Source organism: Cydia strobilella, chromosome 18 (genome assembly GCF_947568885.1).
Source record: "Cydia strobilella chromosome 18, ilCydStro3.1, whole genome shotgun sequence".
In the NCBI taxonomy this organism is placed as follows: Eukaryota; Metazoa; Arthropoda; class Insecta; order Lepidoptera; family Tortricidae; genus Cydia; species Cydia strobilella.
This window is the reverse complement of record NC_086058.1, coordinates 6906372-6932260: the sequence shown is the minus strand read 5'-3', so window position 1 is coordinate 6932260 and position 25889 is coordinate 6906372. Positions and strand designations below refer to the sequence as shown.

General features: G+C 38.8%; 1 protein-coding gene across 2 annotated transcripts in view; it reads right to left on the bottom strand.

The window, feature by feature from the left end:
- Positions 1-218: 218 nt before the first annotated feature.
- The window catches only part of LOC134749519 (membralin), a 136314-nt gene continuing 110643 nt past the window's right edge, over positions 219-25889 (bottom strand). For both annotated transcript variants that reach the window (XM_063684477.1, XM_063684476.1), the window contains 2 exons: positions 7591-7690; positions 219-1372 (listed from right to left, as the gene is read on the bottom strand). In XM_063684477.1, coding sequence (XP_063540547.1) covers positions 680-1372; positions 7591-7690 — 793 coding nt within the window. In that variant the 3' untranslated portion in view covers positions 219-679. The remainder of the gene's footprint in view (positions 1373-7590; positions 7691-25889) is intronic.

Below are 25889 nucleotides of genomic sequence, written 5' to 3'. Positions count from 1 at the left end.
AAAACCGCATAAAAATCCGTTCAGTAGTTTTCACTGAAATTACGATTTACTTACTTCTCGCTTAATATTGTGACAAAATACGGGCCTAGAGTTGCAACCGCTGTGTGGCGCTGTCGTCGTGCACGGTCCCAATACTAATATCGTAGCAAAAGGGCCTAATGTTATATACCTAGACGTGCAAATGACCGTAGCGAAGAAATGAATGAAAATACACAATGTGACTCAAATTATTTTATTGCAGTAACTAAATCACTGTGAATAGAATATGCCAACTTCTAGCGCCATCCACTAAGCATATTCAAATTAACAAACGGAATTAATAAAAATAAGATCCTAATAAATATGTATCGACAACAAATTATTTACATATTGCCTTAGTGGCATACATAGACTTATAAGCTACAATCACCTTTCAAATCATACGTACTATGATAAACCTACAACAAAATCACTAACAAGTTTCTTAGAACAACGCTCTTCGTTCTACAGGAAATATGATGTTGTTCACCAGTCTTCCGTAGTGACAAGTTAGGGGAAAAGATAAAACACTGCAGTATAAATCCTACTACATTTAAAAATATTGTTTAATGTCAAACTAATCACGTAAGCAGATTGATCAATGGATACTGAATATACTCGATGCAAAGTTGACAGGTATAAGAATTACATGTAAGATTCATTAGTCTAATTCATCAGCCTCAGAGGAGGGGTCGGGGGCCCTTCTTTCGGCAGCCGCATCGTCGGGAGTCGTCGACAGTAAAGGAGGATCGGTGTCGGGCACGCCACCGCTGACCTTTCGTCGACGGTCTAAAATAGACGTTTTATCTTGACCATTGCTGAAAGCCTCCTCACCATTCGCACTATTGGGGACGGCAGTAGTCACATTACTGCTGGTTACAACTTTAGCTTCATCCCGAGAGTTCTTTCTCGAGATCTCTTCTATTTTAATATTATTTTCACCATCAGAACTGATTGAGTCTATCAAAGTTGTTAAAGAGCTTTCCACATTCTCGTTAACGGTGCCAGTATTGGTACCAGTAGCGGTTGTTTCTGCGGCCACAGTTCTTGAGGAGACGACGTCACCAGTATGGGTAGTGTTAGTTTGTGCAGTAGAAACTTCAGGGGTTGTCTGCGTAGTGGATTGAGTAGTATCTTGAACGGTTTGCGTGGTCGATTGAGTCGTCGGAGGAGTGGCTTGAGTGCCGGTGCCGGGAGCGTCATGATAAGCAGCTCCACTGGCTAGGGCGGCGATACCGGCCAACCCTACCATGCCACCCATACCGTGATGAGTACGAAGCAGCAACTGCTGCAGCTGAGCCTGTTGTAGTATCACGGGCAGTTCGTAGTGATGGAAGAAGTACAACATGGAGTGCTGAAACAAAACATTGTATTATTTTAAAGCCAATAAACGTACCGATGCTATGTAAATAGCCTCAATCCGCAAAAGGATGTGGAGCGTGTAACAATAAATAAACGGTAAAGAGATAAGTCTGCAGTAGGCGATGGTGGCGCAGCTAAGTGGCGGCCGCGTCGATATTTACTCGCAGACGTTCCCGGTGCAGATTATGAGACACGTCCGTCGAACTGAGCAAAACTCCTTTAGACAAATAAATGAGCGACTCGTGACACCACCGAGAGTATCCCCGTTTCTATTTATTTATTTCTGGGTCAAAGTTCCCTCCCCTCGCGACGTCCGACGTAAGTTTTAATTAAGAAACTTGTGACCGCCTGGAAGTGAACTTTTATTTGAAATTATATTTTGTGATCCTCTCGTTTTGATTTTTTCCCTGTTGCGGGTGTAACGGGTTAGGCGGAGCGGACAAGTCGGGACGCCTCTGTGATTTATTATTCGAAGCGCATGCCACGCCACCGCGAAACCTCCGTTACCACTTATTTTGCACCATCAGTAATTGACATACTTGGTAGGAGTTTGGCGTTAGGTAGTTATATAACTAGTTATTGAAATAAGCGTTTCTTAAGAGCATTCTCAGTTACTTTGTATTCGTCTGAACTTAGGAAATCTGTAAAGAAAGTGACTGGTTACATAATTATTAAGTACCTACAATATTTCATCCTCTCAGCTGAGATGAATGAATAAACGGTCAAAGTTCATCGAATCATTTGGGACACAGATCACGCTAAATAATCAGACATATAAACATACATAATAAAACTTACTATTTAAGTACAAAAAAACCTAAAGATAAAAAAATTGGCCCAGATCGCAGTCAACGGGCAAGGTGCCCAGAAAACTGGCCGTATTTCATCGATGTATGGCGATACTAATACGCTGTGCGAAATAGTGGCCAGCCCTCTGTTCACCAGTAGCCTCTATTAGGCGCGCCGACAAGTCTTTGTACAGTCGAACATACATTATGTTTCGTCAAACAATATTACCTACTTGTAAATACATTGATAAACGTCATCAAGCAATATATACGCGCACAAAATAAATCCGTTTGTCCCATAACGGAAATATTCTATATTGTATGACCTTAATTAACACGACACGCCCCAATCACATGTCGGATCATCGCAGCGACAGATTTAAAAAAGGATCAAACGTTTAAAAGGTATTTAATGGGCAGAGATGATGCCCTTTTATCCGTCCATTAACATCAACCGCTTTGAGATTTACCGCGCAGTCCGTCCAATCAAATATAGGTAAAATGATACGTGTACATGCAACAGTGGTAGATGAACACAACCTTTTTGTTAGGAAAATGAGACCGTGTGCAGATCTAACATTTAAAACTAGTCCACTTCGCTACTTATGCTAGATACTGAGCTGATTGTACAGCGATTTGTTCGAAACATTGAATTTCGTTTCGTTTCAGCGCCGTATCTTCTTTTATTATTCTAGCAACAAAATTTTAGGAGATTGATGCTAATCATTTAATTATAATAATTTTAATGCGTTTAGTTCTTTCAAACTCTTGATAGTGTAAGGTTTATAATTGCAAAGAACGTTATGCATATTATGTCTGAAATGCCAGATGCAACGCGTCTTAGACCTTTGAACGTCGAGCGCGCACTTTATGATCGTGGTTGCAGTTGTGAACAACTGCGGAGAGCTGAACACCTCTCGAGAGTTGACTTAACACTTCAAAGAAAAGCGAGCGCTCTTTGTGATGATATTTTTTCTGCCGCAAAATTGTCTTAAACACTTTAGAGCCGGCGCGTTGATTATGCCAAGACGGTAGAAAACTCGGACGAAAATAAAGTTATTTTGATTTAAAATGCAAAGAAAAAACAGCGAACGAACTGCGTGGCACGAGGGGCATAGGAAAAGAAAAAATAATCCCTTTTCATTTAACTAATCCTGCTAAAGGAAAGGAATCACGAATTAGAAGCGAAAACATTGAATTAAATAGGAAAACAAAACAAAGATCCTAATGCAGAGTGCATCGAACATCTAAATAATTAGAGATAGAATCATCACTTATGTTTCACTGCTTTTGTTTACTCAACTAGTATCTACTTAATGGAAAATGGGATAATAATGCGTAGTTTCCTTCTTGGCTTCACTAACTCGATTTCAATACTTCGTCGCATGGACTATAAATAAATAAATAAATAAAAATAAAATAAAATAAAAATAATTAATTTTCAGACAGTTACAGTCCATAGTTGTTAGTATTAACTTACAGGCTATGTTATGTTACAGAACAGTACGTAGTAGGTACTACTATGTATAAGACTATGATGACTTCGTAACTCAAAATCCCCCACGTTACAAATTATGCTAAAATTCTTTACTGTAATCTATTTATATTCGTATACCTAGGACGGAAGCACAATGTTATACCTAAAAGTGTTGGATTTAAGCGAAACTATCATTAGTGGGAGATCTGCAAGATTACCGCTCTTCACCCACCCTGTAATGGCGGACGTCGGCTGTTTATTTAGGACTTGACAAGAATTAGGCCAAAGCGTGCCTGTTATCTTGGATGAACCCCTTTTGCGGAATTGAAAATGAGTTGAGGTGAGAAATTGAAAAATCTTTTAAATTAACTTTATTAAGACGGACTTTAGCAGGCTTTAGTTTGAGCTTGTTGTCAACAAGTAACGACGATTTAAATTAATGTAGCGGACGGCCCTACGTTGGGCGCCATCAATGTTATGCGCGCCGCGTCCCGGTCGGGGAGGCGACCTCGTGAAATATGATTTTTAATAAGTTGACACGCTCGATGATTATAAGATAAGCCCTCACTTTGCATTCCGAAGGGGCTTCTTGTTTTTCGACGTCGCCCTTCCCGCGCTTTAATCCAGCAGCGCCTACCGCTCCAGCTCGAGGCGCTCTCGTTTTGCATAACAGAACATACCTTTTCCATGTTATTCAATCCCGTTCAATACATTGTATCATATTTGATCATATATTTTTTTTAGAAATTAGAAAAGATGTCATAAAAAATTGTAACTAATATAAATGAGGAACCTTGCTTGTTTAGTTAAAATATCCAAACAAAATCTCGCATGCAACAAGCGAGACAGTTGTTCTATACAAACTAAACCCGAGCAAGCCGCGGTTCGCTCGACGCGTTATTAGCTTCCGCAAGCGGCGATCGTATATCGACTCGAGCACTTCCCGTTCAAGACAAGCTGTCTGCGCTTAACTATATTAACCTATACAATGGTTTTTAACTAATCTATGTGTGCCATTTTAAGAATTTATTGGGTATCTACAATAACATGAGACCGCAAAATGAGAAATAGGTATACCTTTAACCTCTCTCTCTCTCTACCTCGTTTCACGCAAAATAGGCACATTGGATGTCGATTTGCGGAAAATGCCCAGCAAAACTAACTAACTAACATACCTTTTCTCAAAAATGGACGGCAAAGTCGACGTTGCCGGTTAAAAAGTAGGTCGCGAAGTGCGTAGTTTATGGTCAGTCAAAAAATTTAAAAGTTAAAAACATTGCAGTCTCGATTTCGGGACTGCAATGTTGTATACAAATTCCATTATTTGTCGAGTTTTAAACTTTTTAAAAGTTGAAGTGGCCATATCAAATGAAGGCATAGGTCCATTAAACATCCAAACAGATGATCAGTACTTATTATTATAATGTTGGTACCGCGACTATTTAGGTGTCTCAAATAGGTTGGCGTATTTTCGGCAGAAAAATACACTTCCATTTTTAATTAAAAAAATAAAACGGCGGCAAAGCAAATCTTTTTATTTTTTTATGTGAAAATATATACATAAGAACGTTGCTTCTGTAAAATATTTCTATTATATTTGCATTTATTGCGCCATTTTTGAGAAAAGCACTATATATGACTCGGCTAGAAGGCTACTTGCTGGCTTCGGATTCAATTAAACGGACTCCCAAGGTCGTCCGTTTAAAACAAATCCTCAGCCAGCAAGTAGCTACTTCCGAGCCTCGACAATAATGTACTATTAACGTACTAATAATACGTATGTATAAAAAAATATTACGTTTTCATAATCTACGTTAAGCAATGTTTTATACATATTATGTAATTACGTTATTTAAGTGCGTTACCGTCCATCACGGCTAGCGGCTCCCAGGCGTGCGGGAAAAATTACGTGCATGGATGTTATTTGGGAATTGCCCGGGAAAACATTTGACAAAACTTTGACGCAGCGGTGACGTCCATTTCGCGAGCTAGGCCGACAGATAAGCCGCACGACCGACATTATCTTTTATTTTTGGTGCGGGAAAGTTGATTTTTGTGAGCTAACGTCCTGGAGTACGCGACTTCGTCACAATAACTTATGGGGACGTGATTTGTTGACAATTGCTCGCGGGTCGACCCCGACTTTTTCTTCAATGTAGTGTGCTTAAAAATAATAATAACTCGAAGGACCAACTGTACGTACTGTGATGACATAAAATATACCTATTTTAGGTCGGAGTTTGAAAAACCACTTCATTAATATCGCTTATTATTCAACGTTGAGCAATGTGTCAACGTATGTATATAATCTATTAGCTCAGGATTTAATAACTGGAGTATGGCAGCGGAATGTTAATATCTCTTTAGATAAACAGTTTATCTGCAAACTCCACGTGCGCATATACTGCGGCCGGCGCCCGCGGCTGGCCAACATCAAAGTGCTCTGGACAAACAGATGGCATGGCCCACTGATGTTATACACACGCAGTCACGCAGGTATTAAGAGATTTGCATGACATTCCCTTAATCAAATCCCCGGGAATGGCATGACCCGCACCAGGGTCGGTTGTCCAAGTAATTATTTTGTTGACAAGCTGTCTGGGACAGGAAAGGGAAAGTGTTTGAGATAGATAAATGGTCTTATCTTGTCTTATGGTTTTCGGGGGCCCTGCATCTTTTGTGCAGTTACCCCCTAGGAAAGATCCGTCAACTACTCAAGAGCTTGTTCCACCACCTCCATATGCCGGGTGCCGGATGATGGAGCTCATGGGTAGAATTTTGAATTCCTTTGGTTCCAGATAGCCTGCTCAGCTCTGCATTCACACATAAGGTGTTTTACGACTTCCTCTTCACCACACATACGACAATCGGTGTTGTCAAAGTGTCCCATCTTGGTCAGAATTCCTTTGACCCCGTAATGGCCAGTGTGTCCCGTGTTATTATTTGGAGTTGTTTTTGCTAAGTTTCCAAAGCTTTTTGCTCCAACCGGAGTACTCCTTGCATAAAGAGCTTTGAGTGCTTTAGACCCGTCAGACTGTCCCATTCTTTTTGATGTTTGGTCTTAGTAAGGTCTTTGATAGTCGTTATAATGGTTCCCTGTGAGAGCCCCACGAATGGTTCCGGACCTATAGGGTTACTTACAGATCCGGCTCTGGCAAGTTCATCTGCATTTTCATTGCCTATGAATCCCTCGTGCCCTGGGATCCATATCTACCAGTTGCACTTTGTTTTGCCTACCAAGCTTGTTCAGAGCTTTGACGCCATTGTATACCAGTCTATATTCTTTCCTATGGTCAGAAAGGTAGTTCAAGTTACTTTACGCTTTATTGTACTATTAGCTTTTGCCCGCGACTTCGTCTGCGTGGAATCAATAACAGCAGCTAGAGTAAGTACAGTGCCTGGATAAAGTGTATTAGCAATCATTCAATTTGAACATAAGGTTAATTGCTTACATCAATTATCAAGCAATTCATTAACTCTCTCAATTCCACCCCCCTGCTAACACTTAAGTGATGATTTCAGACATAAAGACTATCCTATGTCCTTCCACGGGACTCAAACACTATCTCTATGTCAAATTTCAACTAAATCGGTTCAGCGGTTTAAGCGTGAAGAGGTAACAGACAGACACACTTTCGCATTATAATATTAGTATGGATATGTTCAGAAGTGGCCGTCAACTTAAATAAGAATTTATAGTATGCAAAAAATGGCAGAACGTTTGTACACGTATTGTTGACACCCAAAGTGAAATCAAATCAGAAATAGCCAATTCTATTTTATCTACGCCTGTGGTTACGTATCAACAACATATCATAGTAATAATAGGTATGTACGTTTACACAGTGCTCATGTAAGAAGTGTTAACACGTGCAACTTAATAAATATGTCGCAATAAAAGTACGAGGCGATTGCAAGTGCGTGATATTACAAGTAATATATTACCTGTATAAAGAGCCACGAAGTAACAAGCGCAAGACTGCTATATTGCCCATTGAAGCGGTAGTGGTACGCGTAGAACGAGAAGTGGTACAGGTAGAAGAATCTGAGGACAAAATACACAGTATTATAAATAACAGTTGTATTGGCACTGTGCCAAGTGCATGGTGGAGGCAAGAAAAGCGATCGCAGCGCATAAGGTCGGCAACGCGCATGTTATCTGGTGTTGCAGGCGTCCATAGGCTACGGTGACTGCTTACGATCAGGCGGGCCGTATGCTTGGTTGCCACCGTCGTGGTATAAAAAAAAGAAAAAAAAAAGGTGGTAATAATAGGTACTAACGGAAGTTAGCGTCTTTAACATTTCGTACAAGTTATATGGCTCGAAATTGAACTTTCATTTTACGATTACTCCTGAGATATTCATTTAAATTGTATGGTGTAAGGGACCATTGTAATCTGTATGCAATGCTTAATATAAAGAACGTATTTAATTTGATAAAATTATTAATACTGTATCAGTGTAAATAGCTTTGCAAATACCACATATTATGAAATCTTTTTTAGAGGATAAGAATGGGATCGCGGATTTTTGTAGACCAATGAAAGAGAGACAATTCCACAATATATTGTGTTGTTATATCTCAAATGGATTGGGCAGCGTTTTCAATTAAGCTCTTAGCCAGCGTGATTTTTTCTGACTTCATTAGCAAATATTATCATATTTCAACCAATTTACACAAAACCTTAACAAATTATATACTTAGTAAGGCATCTTTGTTTTCTAAAAACGAACGAAATCTAAGGCATTAAATAGAGCGGCACAATCTCAATAAATCAACCCAATATATATAAATAAGCTACAACATCACCACGAAGCACTCCGCTAACAAGACGCGAGAGAAATATCTAAAACTAACTCTAAAACGTCAATTATTTTGACACCGTAAAAGCGGCGGTTCTTCTATTGCATTCGACAAAAGACGTCCATTGAGGAGCCAATTGTCGGGGTCGTATATTTCGCTAGCTGGAGTTACCATTAGCTTCGTTATCTGCTTATTTCGGTGGATAAATTCTCAGTGCGAGACGCGAGCGACAAACGGGCCCCGGAAAGGGGAAAATGTCGCCTCGTTATCTGAAAAGGTTGCAATTTTATTTGAAATCGATATTCACTCTGATATACATTTTTCTCCGAGTGCGGTCTGCTGTTTTGTAAGGCGATGCCACATGTTGCTCTTTATTGGTGTTTATGTTTCAGGCGGAGCGCGCCTTATTGTACATTAGATATTACGTCTGTGGTTATATTTGCGTCCACTCGGTTAGTCAACGCATAAGCATGGTCAGTTTCTCGTATAAACGATTGCTCAATGTACACAGGATAAATAACTGCTTTATGAACTGCGACTACAACTGTTCAATAGTATGACTGACATATTCTACAGAATATGGACAGTCTTCTCGTAGGATTAATGTATCACAAAATGCTCCCTGTACAACGAAATAAACAAAGATTTCGAAATATTCCAATACTTACAGCCTCATTACATTGAAGCATAGAGTTATTTAAAAACTACCTTACTATAAATCGTTAGCGTCGATGAGTAAATTTAAATGTTGTGCACAGTTGTAATGTCAAATTTACTATGATTTGTTTTTTATTAAATATGTATGTATTTATAAATACATACAGTTTAGACACTTGGAGACAGTAAACTCATTACCATTCTAATCCAAATCACGAGTGTTACATTAATAATTATACTAAAAGTGAAGTCGAATTATCACGTACATAAGCATTGAAACAGTGAATACGAGCATTAAGTGGATTGCGATTAGCATGATAATATGAGCACAACGCTCACTAATTAGCAGCTGAAGATTAATGCGACATACCGGGTGTATGTGTAGATTAACGTACCCGTAATGATGCAACGTGATACGTCATCACATGTGGCCCACAAACGGTTAGAGCCGACAGCCTCTACAGGCAGCTTAATTTTTGACATCAAACAATCGAAGATCTACATATTTATGTTAAGATGAAACGCCTCTTCTAAATGAATGCGATTTAAAAACAAAATAGAAACAAATGTTTCGCAAGAAAGGACGGTAAACATCGAATTCAATAAAACGTTGTTTGTAAAACGTCCAGCACAAAGACAAAGAGCGATGCGTCGATTAAGTTCTTAAGTAACAATTTCACGGGTAGATCGCTCCGGGGATGAATTAAAGAGGGGCAAAGCGAGGCAATTCCGTGTCCACTGTTAAGCGGCTTCGGAGGCGTCGTCTTTGAAAGACATCAAACGAAAAAGATTAAGCATTAAACATACATGTTAGTGGATTTACAAGAAATAAGCGGCGTTTTCTTAATGTTACTTCGGACATAAATATTTTATGGACCGCCCGAAGCGCTGGCGGTAATGGAAAGATGTAAATGACGTCGCAAGTGACCAACGGACGAGGTTTTCTATGCGCCATTTTAGTTTTTGGCTTGATCGTATTTAATAAGGTAACAGGCTGTTAATAGCTTAATTTCTGTAGGCAAAATAGCATTGAGGAGCACTACGTACGTTACTATTCCACACTAGTGTTGCCAACTCGGAATTTGAAAAAATGCTAGACATGTCAAAATTATGCCAGAATTATGCAAAATAATTTTGGAACGTGCTAAAAAAATGCTAAACAATATATTGGTTGTAGGTAACTAAAAAAATGAGGATCATCCACATAAATCAAACGATGCTGTTTCTGAAAATTTAACACAGTCAAACCAAGCTAACTTTGCACCGACTTGGTTAGCTAATGCCAAATTTCTTTAGCCCCCTCCACACTCATGCGCGAATCGCGGCTTCATGCCGCGTTTCGCGCACGAGTGTGGAGTGGGCTTTTTAAATGTGACGTTTGTAGTGACTCTCCACACTTTGTAGCTGTCGATGCATTACCATACCATAGATAACACAAAAACAGATTAGTGAGTGTCTAGACGAGACAATTTTACGCATGATTAGATTGACAATTTAATTGGTAACGCGTATGAAAAAAAGAAACGCAAGGATATTGTCTTGCCGATTTCACTATGTAATTGTGTATTATAATTTAATTTCTTATCACAGTGACAATTGTATTTACTCGTCTGGACAAACCTTAAAAAAAAGAGGAAACCTACAACATAATAACAATATTTCACCGTTTTAAGCAAACTTCTGACTGTGTCACTATTAATAAGGTCCACGAACAAAAAAATACAAAAGCCAGGTGGTTAAGGTCTGTCAGTCTGCACCGACGTACCGACCTTACAACAAATGTCATGTAATTTTAAATAACTGCTGGCTATCACCTGGTACCACCTGGCACTAAGGTCGCGGTGCGGTGCGGAAGTCTGTTACGGTTTATAATAGGGGATATTACTATTATTACTGCAATGTTCTGCCACCAGAGTGCAGCACTACCCTTTATAGTAAACCGTAGAGTAACTTATACATACTGTAAACCTTACATACCTAAACTTATACATACCGGTAAACACGAATCCGAAATTTTGCTATCACTCTTTATCGTTCAAATATGCAAGAGTGACAGAGATGTTAGATAACGAAATTTCGATTTTCTTGTTTCGCGAGAGACCCTCATATTGAGGTAGTGGCGCCACCTACGCAGAGTTTCGCGTAATATTCCCTATTTCTCACACTCGCTCACACTCGTGTGTGGAGCGGGCTTTTGACGGTTGTGGTAATCCATGGGGATTATCTATCATTGCTAAGTAGGTTTCAAACTTGGCTTAGGGACATAATTCACTTCATTCACTAAATTATACCAGATGCCAAATGGAAAATTTCGATACCAAAGGGTGTGAAATTGTGCCAATTCTGGCACCATTTATGCCAAGTTGGCAACACTCCACACTATTTCGATACTTAGGACGAAAGTGCGCTTTAGTGATAAACGCTTAAGTTCCCTCGTACTGTACCGCAACGCAACAGGAACATAATAAGTGAATCTCGGTACTATGTAGGTAAGAAAATACATCGTCGATATTCATCACACCATTATCGGTGTTAAGAACGTTCAAATGAGATTATGCCAAAATTATTTATGCCAGTTTATCACGGAGCAATAAATCATATGATATACAAGAAAGTTATACAGGGTGGAAATAGATTTTGGGTCAGTGAGGGCAGCTACCAGATCTCGTGTTGCTAGGCGAAAATGATCTTAGGAGACCTTCCTTCGATTTTAAATTATTGAAGATTGGCGTTTACAGATTTTGGAAAAAACATACAGGATGCGAGAAAATGGTTATTTTTGACAAACTTTTTTTTATGCCAATCGATCCCAAGCTTGTATGGGACCAAAACGAAATTTCCGGCTAGAAAAGCCATAAATCGAGAAAAAGTTTTTTTTACATGTATTTTTATTATGTCAATCGATTCCATTTCTATCCAGTATCAATAGTTTCCTTGGGGTCAACTTTCGGTAATGTACAAAAAAGCCCGAAATTAAAGAAAACTGTTTTCATACATTTACAACTCTAACCTTTCTTGATTCCACGTCATTTTTATAACACTTTACAAATGCTCGCAAAATACCCCGCTCGATTTTTTTAAATTTAAGGTGATAATTGGCTTCAAGCTTTCCAGCATTGCTGTTTGTTGTTAAAAATTTAATCGAACCAAGAGAAATAACTTAAAATTCCCTTTTATTGCTATTTAAAATTTTAGTACTGTAGTGTTTTCATACAGTCATTCAGCATAGGAGGACGAATTAGGGTGACAGATAAATGAGAATAAGTTTTACTTCTCTCTCTCCATAGTAAATGTATGAAAACAGTTTTCTTTAATTTCTGGCTTTTTTGTACATTACCGAAAGTTGACTCCAAAGAAACTATTGATACGGGATAGAAATGGAATCGATTGACATTAAAAAATACATGTAAAAAAAAAAACTTTTTTCATTTTCATACAAATTGTATGGGGAAAGTTTTTCTCGATTTATGGCTTTTCTAGCCCGAAATTTCTTTTTGGTCCCATACAAGCTTTTGATCCTGGACAGGAATGGGATCGATTGGCATCAAAAAAAAGTTTGTCAAAAATGACCATTTTCTCGCACCCTGTATGTTTTTTCCAAAAATCTGTAAACGCCAATCTTCATTAATTTGAAATCGAAGGAAGGTCTCCTAAGACCATTTTCGCCTAGCAACACGGGACCTGGTAGCTGCCCTCACTGACCCAAAATCGACGAGGTTAAAAAGGACTTCACATTACATAACACTCCAACTGACAAAAGCCGCGGCACGAGGGTTGAAGTCAGTCACGTGCCGCGATTCACATCATTATAATAACGTGTAAACAGCTACTTCAGCTTTGCTTAACTTTTAAATATCAAGTCAGATGCCCATTTACAATTTTCCTTATTATTATTAGGCACATCAAAATTATTCAAAAGTCAGATAGGACAGGCGGGGTGAAACTGAATCTTGTTGAACTAACTCGGTGCGAAATCACTTTCGCCTTGGCCTTTGATGTCGAGTGCGCCAAAGGAATGTTATTCAGTAAAAACATGCAAATTCGATAAAGTATAACACAATATTACTGAGAGCAGCTGCCGTGCCCGCGCGACGGGCTGCGACGGCGACGTCGCTACAATACGTCGCGCATCGGAAAATGCTTTGAATATTATTTATCTGCCCCGACCCTCCCCGACCCGCCTCGGTCAAATAACTACCGAACAGTTTTATTAACTCCAAACAGATATTCGATCACTTCGCATACTAGTTTCAAACAAGGAATTTCAACTACTTATAGAAACATAAATTAAATGATTTACAGAAATTTTGACATTCATTATTATTAATGTTACAATCGTAGTGTCGATGACGGTGTAAGTAGTAGGTACGTTCTGTAAGATTCAAGTTTCAAAACTATAGGCCACGTACATTTTCATATCTAAATGATGGCATTACACCATCAATTTCGCTCGCACTTTTGTCCATGTAGTGGTGCGAATGAGAGGCCCGGGCGAATGATAACAAAATTTGATGTCAATGTGTAAGTTTGAGTTGACCTCTCGTGAGTAGAACTTGGTAGAACGTAGTATTGCAATAGCGCCGCCTTATTGACAAAATTAAAATAATAAAAACTGTTTTATATGTATGTACATATTTACAATCGTCACTAGACGTGGGAGAATCAGAATATGCATTCACAGAATAAATTGAATTTGCAAAATATACATTAATTAATGCTTAAATAGTGTATACTGATATCTATCACAATGAAAAACTGAACTGTGGTCAACTCGTTAACGTGGGATTCGAACCCAACAGTGCATAGGAAAATAGATGGCTAATTGAAACTTTAGACATAATATATGTATCATAAATATCAAAATCCGTCTTGCAACTATTTGTTAGGACATGTTTACTGTCAATAGAAATAGAAAAATATGCCAGAAAACGATTCGTACTACTCCGTGCAGAAAACAGTACTCGTATCTACATATGTAGATATGATAACAGTTAAATTTCCGCAAGCCCGCTCGCGGCGTTACTAACAAAATGAAATTCCGCAGAGCATACCATGCGGACGCGGAATGGCCGCGACTTGACACAATACCGAGATTATCCAATAACTATAGCCAGCTGGTTTCACACCCAAAGAAGGACAGGTTTATTTCGATCGATAAGAGGTATGAGTGAGAGCAGACAGATGGAATGAGCTTAACTTTCTTGTTGTTTATGAATATGAGAACTACTTTCCTATGCACTTTCTGGCATGTTTTAGCAAGCCCTCAACATTTCGATGGTATTGTTACTTGATAATTTCTGTATCAGCCACAAATATAGATATTACCTTCCTATCGCTTTAAAGAACTTTAATCCCGAAAGTTAAGATACTGGAGCCTTATTTGTGGTTGTGAGTTATTTCGACTGAAACAGTCTCGACATAACAGACCTATACTAGTAGTTTGTACCTCTAGTCGGTACCTAAAGGGTGGGATCACTGGGCCTCAATATTATAACGTCCGGTGAAATTTTGCTTAATAGACAAAGTTATATATTGTGACTGTGAGTGGATTCTAGACTGGTATACAATGACGTACAAGCTCTAAACAAGCTTGGAAGGCAAAACAAAGTGCAACTGGTAGGTATGGATCCCAGGGCACGAGGGATTCATAGGCAATGAAAATGCAGATGAACTTGTCAGAGCCGGATCTGTAAGTAACGTTATGTAGAGGTCCGGAATCATTCGTGGGTCCCTCACAGGGAACCATTATAACGGCTATCAAAGACCTTACTAAGACCAAACATCGAAAAGAATGGGACAGTATGACGGGTCTAAAGCACTTAAAGCTCTTTATTACGTGAGTAGACTCCGGTTGGAGCAAAAAGCTTTGGAAACTTAACAAGAGACAACTCCAAATTATAACAGGGGTGTTTACTGGCCATTACGGGGTCAAAGGAATTCTGGCCAACATGGGACACTGACAACACCGATTGTCGTATGTGTGGCGAAGAGGAAGAGACAGTAAAACACCTAATGTGTGAATGTCACGCCCTTGCGAGACAAATAATAAAGGACTTTGGAGCAGGCTATCTGGAACCAAAGGAATTCAAAACGCTACCCATGTGCTCCATCATACGGCACATGGAGATGGTCGAAAAAGCTCTTGAGTATATGACGGATCTTTTCTAATGCACAAAATATGCCTATGGGTCGAAGTGTATCCGCAAGGGCCCCCGAAAACCATAAGATAAGATATATATTGTTTAGAAACATTTAAAACTTAAGGAGTATATAACCAATGAACAGCAACATAAATACTACGCCAACAATGGCTTACTGCAGGTAGCAATCTGTAATCCGAATAGGGGAGTTATCGAGTACGCAGAGAGAGTTGGTGTCGATGCTAATCGAGAGAAGAAGTTGCGATCGACCCCGACGAATGCGGTTCAACACACAAACTTGCTCCTGCGAGTTCACCGAGCCTGGGAAGCCTCTAGCTATTCCCAATATGCAATACAGGTTGATTTGAGATATGATGCGATTTAATGACGTGACGACTGAATTTCAGTTTACGTTGGAATAACTGAAGTTCAACTATTCAGAGGTTTATTATTTTTACGTGCATTTCCAGAAATGTGACTTTATCAACTAATTAACATTATAACTTATATGATATGTTCTGACATCGTTCTCGGAAACTACTTACAATTTCGATATTTGACAGTGAATTGACACACTTAGTGTCTTAAGTATTCGTGTCTACATACATGGTTATTAATTTTAACATACTTACAAGTTTAGTTTTGAATAGAAACACAAAGTTATTCCAACTTAAACTAAAGTTAATGCTCAGTCGTCGCGTCATTAAATCGTATCATATTTAGCCGATTAGAAACTGTTACGTTATGAGCTTGAATCTCCGGAAGGGTTCAAATTAGCCGTAAACCGTCATCATAATTACCAAGCCCCGGCGATATCAAGAAGACAACGCGAGATGTCATGTCGCGGCCTTCCGCTCCACTTGTCAAAGGCTCTTCGATCCACTACAAAGATATTATATCCAAGTTGGGACTTCACAGTTGTACACATTCTATTTTAGTGAGTTTGGAAGGACGAAGTTACTACTGCCGACAGTTCAGATCGCTGCGGATTGTCGGGATATTCTCACCCCTGTTTAAGGTTTTAAGCCAACCAAACTGATCTTGCGAAATTTAAGTTTTCAACTTTTGAGTTCAACTGTTCAAAACTTGTTTTAAATGTTTGATTTATCTTTCAGGTTTCAATAAAAAGCTTGAGTTTGTTCGGTGACGCAAAGGAAAAGTTGCACTTCGTCAGGTTCGTAATTAGTGCATTTTAATCGTCTTTGTGGCATTTTGTTTGTGATAATTCTAAGCAACTGAGGGTAAATACTTATTAGAGATCGAACTCGAAACTTCTAAGTTTTACATGCGTAATTGAATGCGAAATTATTATAAATTATTGAAATTAATGTTCCGGCTTTTGGGTATCATTAGAGGCGGCAGGGCGCGAGCCGGCAGCGATTTGTCGCTGTCTGCGGGCCGCCTATTAAATTAACTTATTGTCGGCACTTCGTGCCTCAAAGCGCGCTTCCAGCTAGGTCACGTACTTCGGAACGTTTTTAAGCGCACTTCCGTTTTTTGAGTTGCTCGCAGAAATTCTCAGATTTTTTTATAAATTATAACACTGCTGGCAGATTTGCTATACCGGACCCCGTCTCACCTAAAGGTATGTATTTATTTACATTTATTTTATTTAGTGGAATGTGTTTCTAGTTATTAATTACATTCGAATGGCATTGCTAAATACTGATATTGATGGATCGAAATTTAAGCTTTATGGTGAAGTCACCGAACTATCAGTTTCAAAATAATTTATAGATTGCTGTAGTAGCAAAATACACACAGCTTTTTCGAATTAAAAATGACAATGCTACAAACTGGTTCGTTTCATTAGAGGAAGTGTGTTCGCCAGTATTATAGAGGCTCGTGGGCACCGGAGCGTCGATGTTTAAGTACCTATTTGCTATAAGACGTGTATTGGCGGTGTTATTAAATTCCCGTATTTTTCCCTAATCTCGTTGTCGACACGCCCCGCGGGCCCTCATCGGAAATGGCATTATTTCCCAGTCGGAGCCCCACAGCGGTCACCGGATACTCCCCGCTACCAATCCTCCGGCCACCCCCAAACTCGCGTTTGAAAACTTTTATCTATTTCCGTATCGTACACTTTTACATTTCTTTGTCTTTTAGGAATAAACAATCATAATCGAAGCAAATAGATTTTCAACAACCGAGGTAAAGCGACACGCAAGGGGAGGCGAGGTTGCTAAGACGTCAGTCTTCCGTGACCACAGCTAGTGCAACCTGGCTGAAACGTCGAATAAACGGTAAAATAATGAAATTTAATCGCGTTAGACCCGTTAATGGCATTAAATCACTGAGGTAAAGTTATCGATTAATGATTCTCGGTTACACTGAGTCATGGCATGACCTCTGCTCAAGTTGCAGTTAGTTTTAGAATTACAATAACTAATTCATAATTATAACGTACATAATTTAGTTCACAAAATGTGTAAAGAAAAAAAAACGAGATCTAGAACGGTATTCTGATTCTACAATTTAATACAGTCTTGATAATTATTGTTATGCTACGACCTTGATACTAATCGTAGTACATCTTCGCGCGCATCAATCAGCGCGAGCGATCGTATCACGTCAAGTGCATTAGTTCTTACTGTACCTATAATGCTGTGTATTTTTTGGAAGAAATAAAAAATATCAAAACCGTAACATATTATAAAATCAGAATACCGCGCGCTTCTTAATCCTCTTACCTTACTCATTATCCAACATTATAAATGAAACACTTCACAATTTCGAGAGAATTCGCTCAGTGCCTTAATCGCTAGTAAAAATACAGCCCGCGATAGCGTGCAAATAATTTAATCTTATTAAAGGCAGCGCTAATGAAGTGAACCGACATAAGTCAGCCGCTAATGAAAGGAAACACAATCCTTGTTTACTTTCGCCATTCAACCAGGCATTGTGTTCGCAGGATGGTTCATATTGCGTTGCCTAACGATTATCACAATATTTTTGCTCTCTGCAGGTTAGATAATTCGATATTATTCCGTAATATACAAAATCATAACAGGTAAGACCTGAAATGGTCGTAAAAAAACAACATGAAAAACCGTTAACGTGTTGTTGATAAAAGATTGTAATAGAAATATATTTTGGCCACAATAAATAAAATTGACACATGTCGTTTTATTTCATTTTAATAACTATTAAAATGAAATACTCGTAATAATAAAACGACGAATAGTTACATCCTAAAAAATGTGTGTAAATATTTACCATTACTCAAGGTCGAGTAAAACGCATTGTCTAAGTATTACTACTACATGAAAATTTAAAGACTGGCTGTTTAAATAAACAATATAATTGTAACACGATTGTTTCTGTTTTACAAAAGAAATCCGATACAGATGTAGGTCGTGTACAAATGCTAAAAGATATCAAAGAGCCGCAAACAGCTTCTTAAAAACCTGGGGTATTGTTGTTTCAGGAACACTTTGAACATTTCTCACGTTCCCGATATTTGTCGCGCCGGTCGCATTGTATGGAAAGTTGGACCCGCCACCTGCGAGAGCTTATGAGGACGTCTGTTCTCTCATTGTTCCACAACTTCCTCCCTACAACTTCTACCCTCACTTATTGTGCGAACTCATATCTTTCATTTTTTTAAATTTAGGTATCAAAACGTGTTGGAAATATTACCGTCTCGAGTGCTGCGTGCGCAAAAATAATATTTCATATTTGCAGATACGTAATTCACGAAAAATCTTCGTAAATTAAGGCCTCCAATTGGCATTCTTATTCTTACATGTCGCTCGTCACATGTCTAAGGTATCCAAAGAAGCTTTTATAAAATTAGTTAAATGTGTTGAATAAGTAACTGCATTCGGTATCAGCATTTTCCTGTAAGTGCGACGGCGGAAATTCGTTTTGTGCGATACGGATGCAGTGTAGAAACTCGGGGATCGTACTCGGATTTCATGCAGTTATGATGATGAAGTATTGCTTACGCTATTCTAGTTTACTATAGTGCTTTTCTCTCTTGTGAGCCATTGTTATTTCGCGCGGACTGTTGAAATATTGTGGCGGAGTTTTCAAAACTAAAGCGGACTGCACGAAAATCATCTTTGTGGCGAGGCATAATAGAGATGGCGAGGAATTGTTCATTTAGGATTTAGTTTTTCGTTGTCGGAGTGGGTGTTTTGGCGGAGTGAGCCTTGTGTATGCGTTGGTGGGGTTGTGTTTTGATTGGCACGGTGGCCGCAGGTGGCGCAATTCCGCAACCGTCGACGCGCGTGAATCACGGGCGGTGCAACGCGCCGCATACATCTTAGCTCACTCAGTGTCACACCTCGTTGCTCTTTACAAATTTACTTCCAGCGTTTATGATTTACACAAGCTACCACAACTGAAGTTTAGGAAGTTGCGTAGTTCGTACTTTACCTAATTCGCCTTCATTAGAAAAAATAAATGTTACAAAAGTTCAACTTTTAAACTTATTGTTTCTCAAAATCTGTAATTTTCAGCTTGCCACTGAATAACATTATTTATCTGGGCTAGTTGCTATAAAAGCTAATAGAAATAAACGTCTAAGGTAAATACGACACCTACTTCTAACTTAGGTAGGTATTATTCGAATAACGCTCGAGGCCGGAGTGTGGCCGTCCATTAAGGTCTCGGTGTCACACACAATGGCATACAATGGGCGCGACGGACAGCCTGACGCTTCACCTACAACGGCTACAACTAACGCGACACCAATAAACTATAGCTTACAAGTTAATATGTGCATAAGCAAACTCTACGAAGCCTGAGGGTCAAAATATTCTACTAATATAATGACACAGGAGATTCTATTTCCTTAATGTAATAGTATCTTCGAACGAAAAATAAAATACTGGGAAGTATAAGCCCATTCCTGATGGACACTCCATTGGGAGATGAGTGTAGGGTGCATATTGCCTAAAAAGGACGGATTGTTGGTCAAACAAACGCCCCGGTTTGATAAATTTACGCTTGGTCAACCCGAGGGTCAAATGGACGGGTTACTCACTCATATTTTTGTATTCGCTCTTTGTAGGTCATTTTATTCTAAATTCGTTTGTGTATCGTTCGTGGAAAGTGCGTCACAAAACACACAAGACATTTGGATGAGGTTGACAGGTCCTCAAAGTAACTGCACTCAATTCGATTCGGCTGCTAGCCGCGTCTTGTTCAAACATCTCAGCCGGCGCGCCAAACATATCAGTTTCCGAGGCTCAGCGGCGCACCTCGCCAGCCGTGTTTGAGCGAGCAAATATGAGGGAGGAAGGGTAAGAGAAAAAATGGAGAAATGCGCCCCAAATAAACACAAGAGAAATAACGACATCAAACAATAATTGAAATCATAGCTCGCTCGGTAGCGGGGGAGTCTAATGCGCTCTACAAGCCGCACGCCGCGGATGAGGCGGCGCGGCGTGCCATGCCTCTCCTTATAGCGCACGTCTAGTGGGAAGGTTATTTCAGACGGTTCTTTCAATATCATCACCGATTTTATCTTGCAAACGACTTCCTATCCAAAAGGGCAATCAGTGTGCAAAAAACCGGCAATTGGAGGTTGCTTACACACGTCGTAGCTATTAATCTCGGCAAATCGAATAAAAGGTAATAGAGGCTCGTCGAGGGAGAGGAAAGATTGCCTTCATCCTCAATGGGCGAGGCGAGCCCTATGCGGTCGCGATACCATTATTAGTGAGTTAACTCAATTTGCGGCATATTGTTTGAGAGGAGCTTAATAACAGAGGCGAGAGGTCGCGGGGCATCGTCATGACTACCCTTGATCCGCGCCGCTCGCCCCACACTCAGCTGGAGTTCCACTAACTAATACCTAAGCGGAAAACATGTGTCCCTTTATGATAGCCTCATTCCGCATAATTAAACCAATAGCGAGAATATATCACGCAGGCTTAGAAACAGTTTATAAATTTTCAAATAAGGAATGATAAGAAATAATAGTTATTTGTTATACAAGGGTGCAAAGTTGTATTTTACCCGCGAGTGTAGAATTGAAACACGAGAAGTAAAATACATTTGCGCCCGTGTGTAACCTCACTATAGCGAGGAAAGTGCAACATCCACAGGCGTTAGATCATCTTCATCACAGGAACCACACATTTTTTTACGATATTATAACAGAAAACTCTGGAAGTTGTGTATTTTTTCGCGAGTCGGTGAGAAAAGGTTTTAAGTAAAAAAATTGTTGACAATGTTGACATTTCTGATGTATGAAATGTCAACGATGCGTTTTGAAATTGCATCGACTCAACTTGTGCGTTCAGAATTATATTTAACATCATTATAAAAAAAACGTTTCTTATGGAATTTTAAGGTTTATGACTTAAAATCATTAAATAAAGCTAAATTTGGTATTTTTTATTAGATTCTCAAACCATTTATTTAATGATAATTAATATCGAACGAACCATTATCATGAGCGTTTTACGTTTTGTTATCTGTCAAGCTACTTAAACACGCTCCATCCAAGGTCAAATTACTTTCCCCACTAGTGGATAAAACGCGTTTTTCCCCGCTTGTATTGAAGGATAAACGACAACTTTCCGAGCTAGTGAGGGGAAAATGTTTAAGCCGATTTAAAGTTTCCAATCCCGTGATGGGCCGGTTTCCAGTAAAGCATAATTATAGAAGCAGTATCGGAAAGGAGCCTTTACAAATGTTTCCGCGAAGACTGAAAATAATTTGTCCATTGAGGGTTATTTAACAGGTAGGTTTGTTTATTTACACCGCCGAGGCCTCCCCTTCGCAGAAACTACTTAAAGAAACGAGGTCGGTCATAAATTCGTATTGTATTGATCCTACTGTAGACCTTATAGCAGGTGAGTAAGGCAGGCGTTACAAAAGCAAGGGGTTGTCGCTTACTCGTGGCGAGTGAATACAATTTGGGGTAAATTATTAAAACGAGCTGTCGACCAAACGAAATTAATCGAAAGTATTCTCTTAGAATTTGAAACGGACGCAGAGAGGCCCTTGTAGTTTACTGGCAATGAAGCCGGCACTCGATCGGGACCAGCCAAGCCGAGCCGAGCGAGTCGCACCAACACTTAGTAAATTAACCAATTATTGAGTTACGATAAATAAAGCACCTTCATTTACCTGCAAAAACTTCTCAAATTGTATCAATATTTGAATAAACCTGCGCAAAACAAACAAACTCACATTAAAAAGGTAAGATTTAGGTCTGACAAATGAATTAGTCCCATATTTTGCTTATGTAGTACGTGTCAGTGTAATGGCAACAAGGACGAGTGGCGGGGACAGCGCCGCGGGGGACCGGGCCCGGATGTCATGGAAAAATTGCTACTTCCGGGCCGGGGCACAAAAGGGCCTGTCTGCGATATTATTATCATGTGTAAGTAGTGACCTCCGTTACGAGCAGTCCATCAAAAATATGTCAGCTAGTGTAAGTTTGTAAATGTAAATAGAAGTTCAAATCCCTTTTTCATCCTGACTATAAAAAGAAGGGAGGGTTATGTTTTTGTAGTGTATTTATTTTCTATTCATCATTTACGAGGACAAAATTAATAGTAAGTAGGTATATTAATATAAAAATTGGCTTTTAAATTTAATTGAATGTTTTATTACCTTTAGGCTTTTAAAATGATTATGCTATGCCAAATGCGAAAATTTAATCCTGATTGCAAGCTATGCACATTAATTAATATTTTATGATGTTGAGTCAGTAGTAGATCTGCAAATTGATATGGTTACGAGTATAAACTGCTTTAGATTTAAGCTATGGTCACAAATACTTAGGCCCACTTGTCCATCCCACTAACCCGAGGTTAAGCGGTTAAACCGTTAACCCAGTGTCAAATTGTATTGGTAACCATGGTAAATCTAGGTTTAACTGGTTAGCCCCGGGTTAGTGGAATGGTGCAAGTGGCCCTTAAACATTAAGCACCTTGTTGGGTTTGGAATGACAACAAAAATAATATAAATTGCAATACTCAAATGTACTACAACACTGCTGACAGTACGTCTTCTAAAATAAACCTTAAAGACTAAAGACTCGTATTTAGCAGCAGAGCGCTTTGGGAATCATAAGCTAACGCTTGGCAGAGTTAGCAGTGTTTAGCACCAGAACACACTTTAGCAAAGATACAACTCATAATACTGTCTTCGGTTACCGCGATAGTTACTCATGAAATAAAACTATGAAAACGGATTATATCGCGTATATTGAATTTATAATACATCCCGACGTTTCGAACCCTTTACATACTTAAAATACAAATACCTATATTAATACCTCAAAGCGATAAAACGATTACAAATAAAAATCTTAAGACGACTGCATACTCAAATCTGGAATCAAACACAGTATAATTAAAAACTTCTCTACTCTACTTGGAAATCAAGTATGCTATAGTCACCTGCAATTATATGAACACAACGAAAGCCGCAAAAATATCTGACACGATCTTCTAACATTTAGTTTTTAACTTGATTTTGTTTAGCTAATGAGTGTTGTGTTTTATTTATTTTCCCTATCCCTAATGCGAAAAATTAGATACTGCCAATTTGAATCAACGCACACATTGTGCGAATATTCATGTAAATTCTAAGCCCTTCGCGTATAAGGCGCGGACGCAGCACGGGGCTTACGATTGTCCCGCGCCGTACCGGGCTGCAGGCTGTCAGTGTGCCAATTTCGCGGTATTCACAACAAATTACGTATTAAAGCGAGTGGAAGCGCAAACAAAACAGCAGTGTTCGTGACGTGAATCGCGCATTGCACGGCCTTTAGAGAATTATAGTTTTCATTTTTATGCAAAATGATAGGTCTGTCTAAAGCTGTTTGTAACAAAGCCAATTTAACGTCAATGATATTGGTTTTGACACTCGGTACCTAGTATTATTTTTTAAACACTGTTTCAACCTACCTTGTAGCCTTAGAAGCAATATGTTAAAAGATCAGTCATTTGTAGTCTTTTATAGACTACTAAACCAAATTTTAACAAACAGTAATCAGTAATGACTGTAATGAGTGTGTTTAGTGTAAACAACTATTTGTGACATAGAAAAAAAATATACCATGTTCGTCATATCACTTCTCCTTATAAAACAAAGATAGATAGACAAACCATTTATTCGCCTGCCACAATACACACTTATAGACAAAAAAAGAAACAATAACAATACCAAAATTAAAATAAAATAAAGAACAAGAAGCATCAATAAAAGGTAGGTAGGTTTGCTAGTGTGCGTTGCAGCAAAACAAAAGGGTTCTGGCTCAGTAATACGCTCCACTCTTTCGAGTGAAGGACTGATAATTCTGCTAGAACCCAGATCACGAACAGATTATCGATGTACAAAAATAATAATATAAATATACAAAAATAATTAGAAGTTTGCCTATTAAATAATAAAAAGTGTCGTAATATGGATTATGTAAAAGTGTGGTGCATGTTGGTGTATTGTATTATATCAGATATGGAGTAGAAGGCGGCCTACAATAAGATAAAGTATTTGTACACATACAGACTAGATTCGGTAATCTGTAACCAAGTACCTGTGCGGAATTCCTGTGTTTTGTTTATTTAAGAGGTATATCTTAAAATGAAACTTAAACGACTGTTTTGTTTTAAGGCATCTTAATGGTGGAGGGATATTATTCCAGCACTTGGTTGCGAGATACCGGAAGCAGCCCGTAAATGCGACAGTTTTGAGTGGGTGTGCTTCTAAAAGGCAACGCCTGGTGGATCTAGTACCATGCCGTCTGTAGAATGAAGAAACGTGTATTTTTGAGTATAAAATATATTCCGGTTTTTTGTCATTCAGGACACCAAACAAAAGACTTGCAAGGTGTAGGTATAGTCCCCGGCCGCGTCTGTCTGTATGTATGTTCGATAAACTCAAACACCTGAACGGATGTTCATGCGATTTTCAGCTATCAATAGGTGTTTTTATAGAAGGTTTAGGTGTATAATTTGTTTACCCGTGCGAAGCCAGGGCGTCGCTAGTAACTTATAAATCTTATAATTCAAAAGTAACAAACCTAGATTCGAGTCACATTTAAGTTCAGTCAAGAGTCAGCGTGTAATTGGCCCGAAAGCGAATACTATAGTATTTTTCTATTTTTCTTAATTAATCACGTGATCCTTTCATATGTTATATGAAAAAAATACGTGTTCAAATTTCCAACCAATAATAATACCTAATGCCTACTTAAGGTGATTCGTGAGTTATTTTTGGGCTAATTGTTAAAAAGATTTCTCCAATTAGCATCGCTGAGAAAATCTAATGATCAACATCGTTCTTAAACTGAAGGAGTATTGACTTATTTATACGTTTCTATTTCAGTAAACAAAAAATAACAGGTTTTATTGATTTATATTAATACACAAAATAATGGTCTCTTTGTAAACCGCGGACAAAGGATTCTAAAGAAATTATTAGTTTTGCCGGAAGCTCAATAAACATTTCTTTATAAATAAAAGAAAACTAGCTCAGATCAGATCGGATGAAGACCGTAAACTTGGAAAATATCCGATTACGCGCCAATTAAAAAGAAAATCTCGCAGCACTTTATTCAGGTATCGAGTGAACTGTATAGTTTGCAATCCAGTCACAATTAGCTGCTTCGAGGCCAGCTCGATGCCAGCTCGATATCGGATAGAGTTGTTGTTGCATAAAACAGAGTCACA